The 9,767-nt window shown below is 42.0% G+C and overlaps 1 protein-coding gene across 1 annotated transcript; it reads left to right on the top strand.

Annotated features, from left to right (window-relative positions):
• Positions 1-1,713: 1,713 nt before the first annotated feature.
• On the top strand, positions 1,714-5,247 carry LOC121138895 (protocadherin beta-6). The gene has a single exon (XM_040741932.1). The coding sequence runs from the start codon at positions 1,922-1,924 to the stop codon at positions 4,262-4,264; it is 2,343 nt and encodes a 780-aa protein (XP_040597866.1). The 5' UTR covers positions 1,714-1,921; the 3' UTR covers positions 4,265-5,247.
• Positions 5,248-9,767: the final 4,520 nt, after the last annotated feature.

Raw genomic sequence — 9,767 nt, 5'->3', positions numbered from 1 at the left:
TGGACACATGGAGAAGAGCCTAACACCTGCCCTGTATGAAATGACAGACTCTGGAAATCCCCCAGAGAGGGTCTCCCTGGGGACCAAAGTGGGGATTGGATGGGGGAGGGTCTGGGGGATTGGGTTGGGGTTGGTGAGGAGGGGAGAGAGAGGGAGCTGAGATTGACATGTGAAGCAAGCTTGTTTCTATCTTAAATAAGAAACTACAAAAAACCAAAAACCAAACCAAACCAAACCAAACCAACCAACCAAAAAAGCCAAAAAGAAAATGTAGCAAATTGTCAATAGCTTCATAATTAATATATCATCCTGTGTGTTCATTCGGGACTGATGTGGCTCAGGAACCAGGCTAGAGGGAAGAATTCATATTACACAACTGGAATCCCATGAGTTGCTGCAATTATTTTCCCACATTGCTGAGAATGGATCCAAATCCCCTGAGTTCACCAGGAAAACATTCTATCATTGAGCTGCGACTCTATCCCCAGCTTTTAAAGAAAAGTTGAGATGGTGATTCATGATATATCCCACACTGGGCTTGAGTTTGTGATACCCCTTTGTGTGTCTTCCCAGAGATGGGACTACAGGAGTGAGCCACCAGGGGCAGCTCAGGACAACTACTTTTGAAAACTACTTCACAGCATTTGAGAAACCTAAGTGTATTCTCACACTTGGACGCACAGCAAATCATTCTGATACATATCATATATGCATATTTTATACATAGGATGTGTGAAGCACTGTTCATAGGAGTAACATTCAAAAACTTGGGCTGGTTGTGGTGGTGCATGCCCATAATCTCAGCACTTAGAAGGCAGAGGCAGGCAGATCTTTGTGAGTTCTGGGTCAGCATGGTCTAAAAAGTGAGCCAGGACAGCCAGAGCTGGTATACAGAGAAATTCTATGTAAAAAAAAAAAACTCAAGCCAAACCAAATAAAAAGTTAAAAAAAAAACAAACCAAACAAGCAGACAAAACAAAACTAGAAGCAACCAAACAAATAAAAGCACAAACCCAGAAATCCCCAGGGTTCCTTACCTGGTGTATATGCATGCAGATAATATCACATGCAAATAGGGGAATGTTAAAAAACAATGACCACAGCACACCATAGTAAGGATGCCAAAGGAAATGTTAGAAAAGAACAGTCCTACAGAAGAGAAATGCTACTGGTTATACTTTATAAAACGTCTCAGAGAGGCAAAATATCCTGCTGCAATGAAAGCCAGTGTAGTGCCTAAGGAAGAGAGAGGCACCTCGTGAGCAGAGGAGGACCCTTTCCCCTTCGGGTGTGTGCTGCTTATTCATCCAGATTCAGTTCATTCGACTGTATTAACTTGGTGACCCTCTGTCGTGCTGCACACTGAAGGCTTGTGCCCTTTTTTATGTGCATGTTCTATTTCAGTGAGGAGTAATTTGGGAATATTCAAAATTTTGTAGATATCTGTTATATTGAATTTATGCATCCAAAACAATTTTCATAAAGACAAGTATACCCTTTTGATTATTTAAAAAGTTACATTCACTGAAAATTAACTAACCAAATGTGCTGGAACACACTGTATGCTAAGAATAGAGCATACAATGAAGGGTAGTTCCGAATCTTCAAGGGTGTTTAAACGCACCAGGCTGGAACTGGGAACATGAGTGAACGCTAAGTGCAACACTACAATCGTACGCACGGTGGCGCTGCAGGGTAACAATTTGTGTAACTAGGGGCTCCACGGATGCTCAGGAAGCTCTCCCTGGTAAGCAGAATGCTGACTGTTCCCTGAAAGAAGGGGCCTTTTACTTAAGATCTAGGGTAATGGACTACTGTAAGCAATTCGGTAGGATTTAATTCAAGCTTATTTCACCAAACCTTATCTGCGTGGATTAAAACTGACTAGAGGCATCAGCACCGTCTGGACTGCATCTGAACAATGGAGACAGATCTAACAAAAACGCCAGAAAAAAGGCAAGTAGTTTTTCTTACTATGTTGTTGTTTTTGTGGGAGTCTGGCACCGAGGCAATTAGATACTCCATGCCAGAAGAATCAGAGACTGGCTACTTGGTGGCTAACCTGGAAAGAGATCTGGGGCTCAGGGAGGGGGAGCTGGCCTCTAGAGGGGCACGAATCCATCACAGAGGAAACAAAGAGCTCTTGGGGCTGGATGCAGAGACCGGGAATTTGCTATTAAAGGAAAAGCCAGATCGCGAGGTGCTGTGTGGGGCGACAGACCCCTGTGTGCTGCACTTCCAACTCATACTGGATAACCCTGTGCAGTTCTTCCAAACAGACCTGCAGATCACAGATGTAAACGACCATTCTCCGGAGTTCCCTGACAGAGAAATGCTCCTGAAAATTCAAGAAATCGCCCAGCCAGGGACCGTGTTTCCTCTGAAGGTAGCTCAGGACTCTGACATAGGGAGCAATGCTGTTCAGAACTACACTGTCAGCCCCAACCTCCATTTCCATGCGGTCACTCACAGTCGCGCTGATGGCAGGAAATACCCAGAACTGGTGCTGGACAGAGCCCTGGACAGGGAGGAGCAGCCTGAGCTCACTTTGACCCTCACTGCTGTGGATGGAGGGTCTCCGCCCAGGTCTGGGACCACCACAGTTCGCATTGAAGTCGTGGACATCAATGACAACTCCCCCCAGTTCCTACAGCCGCTCTATGAGGTGCAGGTCCCTGAGAACAGCCCCCTTGGTGCCTTAGTTGTCGCGGTCTCTGCCAGGGATTTAGATGCTGGGATACATGGGAATGTAGTCTACTCTCTGTTTCAAGGTGGTGGAGCTTCTCAACCGTTTGTAATAGACGAGGTCACAGGAGAAATCCGTCTTAAAGGGGCTTTGGACTTTGAGTCAACACCCTACTATAACATGGAAATTATAGCCACAGACAGTGGAGGCCTTTCAGGAAAATGCAGTGTAACTATTCAGGTGTTGGATGTGAATGACAATGCTCCTAAACTCACCATATCTTCGCTCACTGCTTCAATCCCAGAAAATGCTCCTGAGGCTGTAGTCGCTGTCTTCAGTGTTTCTGACCCAGATTTCGGGGACAGTGGAAGGATGGTGTGTTCCATTCAGAATGATCTTCCATTTCTTTTGAAGCCCACATTCGAGAATTACTACACTTTAGTGACAGAGGGAGCACTGGACAGAGAGAGCAGAGCTGAGTACAACATCACTATCACAGTCACCGACCTGGGCACACCCAGGCTCACAACCCAGCACACCATAACAGTGCAGGTGTCTGACGTCAACGACAACGCCCCCGCCTTCACACAAACCTCCTACACCCTGTTTGTCCAGGAGAACAACAGCCCTGCCCTGCACATAGGCACCATCAGCGCCACAGACTCAGACTCAGGCTCCAATGCCCGCATCACCTACTCGCTGCTGCCCAGCCACTACCCGCAGCTGGCCCTGGACTCGCTCATCTCCATCAATGCCGACAACGGGCAGCTGTTTGCGCTCAGGGCGCTGGACTATGAGGCCCTGCAGACCTTCGAGTTCCGCGTGGGCGCCACAGACCAAGGCTCGCCCGCTCTCAGCAGCCAGGCTCTGGTGCGCGTGCTCGTGCTGGACGCCAACGACAATGCGCCCTTCGTGCTCTACCCGCTGCAGAACGCATCTGCGCCCTGCACAGAGCTGCTGCCCAGGGCGGCGGAGCCAGGATACCTGGTCACCAAGGTGGTGGCAGTGGACCGCGACTCTGGCCAGAACTCCTGGCTGTCATTCCAGCTGCTCAAGGCCACAGAGCCAGGGCTGTTCAGCGTGTGGGCTCACAATGGCGAGGTGCGCACCTCCAGGCTGCTGAGTGAGCACGATGCTCCCAAGCACAGGCTGCTGCTGCTTGTCAAGGACAATGGCGACCCTCCCAGGTCTGCCAGTGTCACTCTGCATGTGCTGCTGGTGGATGGCTTCTCTCAGCCCTACCTGCCTGTGCCCAAGGCGGCGCACGACCTCACACAGGACAAAGACTCACTCACACTGTACCTGGTCATCGCCTTGGCATCTGTGTCTTCACTCTTCCTCTTATCTGTGCTGCTGTTCGTGGGGGTGAGGCTGTGCAGGAGGCTCAGGCAGACCTCACTGGGTGGCTGCTCTGTGCCTGAGGGATACTTTCCTGGTCACCTGGCGGAAGTCAGTGGCACAGGAACCCTGGCTCAGAGCTACCAGTATGAGGTGTGCCTTACTGGAGACTCTAGAACCACAGACTTCAAATTCTTTAACCCCATTATTCCCAATAATCTGCTCGGGATCTGTAGGTAAGTTCCAGTGTCTGAGAGCCCGAGGTTTCAATAACCGAATCAGGATTAGTTGCTTGGCTATTAATATTTACATTTGCATTAAATAATCTTTCCTTGAGTCTACATATTTCTATGTTGATTTTATTCTGTTTTTTATATTGGTGTGTTTTTTTCTTTTTGGGTCCTGGGGCTCCTGTTAGTTAGTGAACAATAATGCATCTTTATTGTTCACTAACTCGGGAGGGGGATATATAGCTGCTGTATTCTCTGGTCATTTGAATTAGTGTTCTTAAGATCTCATTTCTTTCTCTTCATTATTGAGAGGATGTATTTCTTCAACACTCACTTCAAATTGTATCCTGTTGAGGCTATTCATATAACTTGCTGTGTAGTATTCATGTTGATTTTCACTTTCACCACAGCTTGTTAACTGTGCATTGTACGGCGTTCACTGCGACATTTTCAGAGCTATGCATGCTAACCCTTGATAGCAATTCCCATCACCCTCCCAATGCCTGTTTGCTTTCACGGGCTTCTTGTCTTTTAGAGGGTGATTATTTAGCTTAAATGATCTGCAGTTCCATGTCCCTGAAAATGACATTTTCATTATTGATGTGTCAATAAAGTAACTCCTTTACCCAGGCATGTGTTTTCCTCACTCACACTTCTGTTATAATGGTAACACACCATTGTGTACAGCTAATGAAGTGTGTGCATAACACAGTCATCTGTCATAGGTTTACATCTTTCATACATACAGAAGTAGTGTGTTGTTAAAATGATCTTTGCTGATGGTCACAATCAGTAGTTCAAGACCTTATTTGCTTATGTACAGGCCAATATTGCTTCTAAAATGTACCATAAATAATGTTGCTTGACCTAAGCCATTCCAAGTGACTGAGTTTGCTTTCACTTTGTGTGGGAGCTACCTGATGAGGCATGTGTTATGTTGATTTGTAAATGCTGGATATAAATGAGGGTACATTAAACTTTCAACAAAATGTGCAGATGAATGGCTTTTAATTGTTAAGTCTTTTTATTATTAATACTTACTTGCCATAAATAGGGTGACAGGGGAAACATTTCCATTGAGTCCTATCAATAAATTCCTTTCTTCCACTATCAACCTGTCATGAAGTAGGAGTATTGGGAACGAAATCTATCAATCCATGTCAGTGTTCTTCCTACAACATTGTAATAAGTGTACAACACAGGAATTTATAGTAGGAAAACAGTATAAATAGGGAAGTTTATATTCTTCTACAACTAAAAATACCACATGGAAGCAATCAAAACCAAAGAATATGCCTATTTTGAATCCATTTTTTAAGTTTTACACAACAAACAATTATTTCCTTCAGCATATTTATTTAAAAATCACTTTTCATGTTTTATCATTCAGATATATCTATCTAGTATTTGAATGTTACTGTCTACAAGAAAAACAATTGAATTTATCAAATATTGAAAACGACCTGGGCGGTGGTGGCACACGTCTTTAATCCCAGCACTTAGGAGGCAGTGGCAGGTGGATCTCTATGAGTTTGAAGCCAGCTTGGTCTACAGAGTGAGTTACAGGACTAGCCAGGTTTACACAGAGAAATCCTGTCTTGATAAAACAAAAAAACTGAAAATGGTTTTGAAAATCCTGGAAAGATAAGAATTTAGTATTGACACAGTAACAGTCATCAGCATCTGTAGATGTATACTTATAATCACATTTAAATGACTTTGGGAGTGGCAAACCACTTGCCAAGCAGGATGCTTCCCAGAATAAAAAGCATGAATTTTCAATAATCAGAAAAAATCTTTCTGTTCAGCCTAAATAATTCATATGAAGATTTTAATTAGTTTTTTGTCTTTTTATAGGTCTCTGCAATGTCTTGGAAATTCTGTAATTCACATATGACAATTATTTTTGAGAGGTACTATAGTATATTACATCACACTAGAGTGGAAAGGGCTATATGCTGATGATCCATTTACAGCTTGAAGAAAAAGGATTAGATACTACCAGTAGGGGTAGACACACACATGTGTGTGTATGTCCAAAGGCTGGATTCATGGTGTACAAGTTACACCTTTTATCACTAAGGTAATCCCCAGTCTCAGATCCTATTAGCAATTTAACTTATGGATATCCTATATTTACAGATTGTTGACAAAGTGGACAGAAAATTTCCAACAAAATAATCTGGACTGAATTTGAAGAAAAAAATAAATCTTGGTTCAAAGTTATTTGTATTTTGGAGCAGATAGAAACTTCCTAACCATTTATTTGAATTGCTTCCCCAAACTACTGCTATTATTTTTGAGATAGGTTCTTGTTCGGTTCTCTCTGTGTTGCCTAGGCTGGCATCCAACTCTGCTCCTGAAGCCTGGGTTTGTAAGTGTACTACCATGCCTGGTTCCAAAGGTGGATACTTTTATTAAGTGCAGGACTTGAGGGCTGTGGAAGTTTGAATGTAATTAGCCCCCATGAGCTCATAGGGAGGGAACTATTGGGAGGCATCCCCTAGTTGAAGGAAGTGTGTCACTGTGGGAGTGGGCTTTGAGGCCTCTTTTGCTCAAACCTCGCTCAATGTAACACTCAGTCCACCTCCTGCTGCCTTCTGATCAAGATGTGGCCAGCACCATGTCTGCTTACACACTGCCGAGCTCCTTGCCTTGATAACAATGGACTAAGCCTCTGAAACTGTGAGCTGCATTAAATGTAAATGTTTCCTTTATAATAGTCACCACAGTCATGGTGTCTCTTCACAACAATAGAAATCATAACTAAGACAGGGGAGGTACTATATGTATAGTACCAGCTTCTGCTGCAGTTTAGGGCACTTTACAAACTGCAAGTCTGAAATCAGCAAGAGAGATGACTTTGTCAGTTCTCTAGTAATAAGGTTACTACCTTTTATGTACAAGATGGTATTACTGATATTTCAGTGATTGAAGAGAAAACAAAATTAAACAAAAGTAGAGTCCTCTTACTGTTAAGTAACTTCAGCAGACACTAAATAAACTGAAAGTGCTCTTTTGGTTTTTCTTATAGTTGAGCTTGTAGTACATACCACAAATTCAAACCAGGTGCTCAGTTTATGTTCATTGAATAACTAATTTGAAGCATTTAGGAAATGATTGAATTTTGTGAGGACTTGAAGCTTTATCTCAAAATTACATACACATTGAATTTCAAAAGAGCAATGCATATTCATAAAAGGGAATAATAATTTAATCTTGTAAGGATAGCACCAATCTCTATGGAGCTAGGTTTTAATTTAAATCTCTGGAAACTCAGAGAAGAGCAAAATAATCTCTAATTTGCTTCCAAATTGAGCTCATTGGTGTCTTTAATTTTAGGGATGGGAAAAAATACAAGATTTTTTTGGTCATGCAATTAACTTTCAGGAATCTCTGTTTAATTTCTTTGGTCTCTAATTGGTGTTTATAACCCTTGGTTAGTCTTTACAACATCAAAATTAAGTGAAAATTTCAAAATAGCGATTCAATCATTCATTTTCAAAACATAATTTCATACAGTATATACGATCCCTCTTTTTTCTATAAGGACATAAATTCAGAAATTTAATCACGTTCTTGAAAACTCACTGTCCAATTTTAGTCCATCACAACAGCTTGGTTAATTGTATACTTAAGAATGAAAGTATTTTTCTACTGCTCTTCTGTTATTCAGTACTGTTGATTACAAGTGCGGGATCATCCAGGTTTTGGTCATTATATGTAAATCTCTTTTCCTTCCACACTTGATTTTCACAAAATCAGAGAACTTATAAGTCTCATTTTATTTTATATTATTTCATTTATCCATCAAGTTCTGATATTTACTATTCCAGAACTCAAGAGTCATGTAATACACTATATTATTTTTGTAGTTCTTATGTTCTTTTTCAAAAATTCCTCTTGGGATATTTTCATAGTAACTAGTACTTCACAATTGGCATTTCCTACTTTTGATTGACCAAACCAAATATTTTTCACTTGCAGTGTCTCCATGTGGTTACGAATCTCTATGTCCTAGGAAGAGAACAAAACTGAACCAGTCCAGTCATTTTTTTCCCATGGCCTTAGTCATCCTCAGTGATGACGTTTTTAATCAGCTTCTTTCTTTCTTTAGGAAGTTCCTTCCTACTGCCCTTGCTTTAATGGTCTTTAAAAGAGAGGTTAGAGATCTCGTGGTTTCAGGAGATTCGAGCCTTAATTAAGAGGGTTTGCTCAACTTTGTCACACATGGGTAGAGGTTCTATTTCACTCTTAAAGTTGTGTTTGAGCAAGGCTCAATCAGCCTTTGGACTTACAATTCTGCATTTGCTTTATGAAGTCAATATCTTAGAGGATATCTACTTCATTGCTGTTATGGTGTCTGTTAAGGTGCTAGAACTGAGTCCCTGTGAGAATATATTTATAAAGTAATTGATGGGTGAAAACAATACGGAAAGCCTTGCATGATGGCACACGCCTTTAATCCCCAGACCTTTGCAGACAGAAGCAGGTGGACCTCTGTGAGTTTGAGGCCAGTCTGATTTATACAGGGAGTTTCAGAACTGACAGGACTGCATAGAGAGTCTGTCTCAAAACAACAACAACAACTAAACTACATACATGGAAAAGCTTTCAAGCTTGATATTGGCAATAAATGTACTGATGACCAACACATTAAGACACATTCCAAAATTCCTATTCTAAATAAACAGTTGCTATATTTAGGCTCCAGTGATAAAGTAACATAAATTCGCTATTCTAAAGGCAATTTCCTCATTGCAAAGCCATATATCTAACGGCACTGCTCTAATAGCAAATATCAGAGCAGCAACTACCTATCAACTCATTCTCTGGCAGCAAACTGTGACAAAACCAGGCAAGGAAAGAAAACTGCATATCCATTTGCTTAATCGATGCTGCTGTGAGAATTCTCAAGAAAACACTGGCAAACTGTCACCAATAACAGATGAGATGTTACATCCTAACTGCGAAAGATTTATCCAGGTCAAAACTGGTTCAGCATACAAATATCAACCCTGAAATCTCACTTAAGCACAAATGAATGCCAAAGCCACACAATCATCGTGATAAACACAGAGAAACATCTTATGAAACCCTCTAGTTAGAAAGAGAAAACACAGATTTCTTTGGTGTCGCTTTGCATATACAAAAATCTTAAGTACCCTGCAAGCAATTGAACATTGATGAACAAATTTGACAAGTTGGTAGAATAAAGGGTTGTCATCCTAAAAGCAGCTCTCTGTGGATGCTACAGCTGACCAAACTGAGGGTGAAGAAAAAGTCCTTCGGAACCAAAAGAAGCAAGATGCTTAGAAAAGAAGCAGACAGCCGGGCGTTGGTGGCGCACACCTTTAATCCCAGCACTCGGGAGGCAGAGGCAGGCAGATCTCTGTGAGTTCGAGGCCAGGCTGGACCAACAGCCTCCAAAAAAATACAGAGAAACCCTGACTCGTAAAACCAAAAAAAAGAAAAAAAAGAAAAAGAAAAAGAAAAGAAGCAGACAGATACGT

Source organism: Mesocricetus auratus, unplaced genomic scaffold (assembly GCF_017639785.1).
Source record: "Mesocricetus auratus isolate SY011 unplaced genomic scaffold, BCM_Maur_2.0 Super-Scaffold_6730, whole genome shotgun sequence".
NCBI lineage: Eukaryota > Metazoa > Chordata > Mammalia > Rodentia > Cricetidae > Mesocricetus > Mesocricetus auratus.
Note: the sequence above shows the minus strand (reverse complement) of the source record. Positions and strands in the feature narration are given on the sequence as shown.

Bases quoted from the DNA above. Each gene is read 5' to 3' on its own strand.
- LOC121138895 (XM_040741932.1), top strand. From the start codon at position 1,922: ATGGAGACAGATCTAACAAAAACGCCAGAAAAAAGGCAAGTAGTTTTT.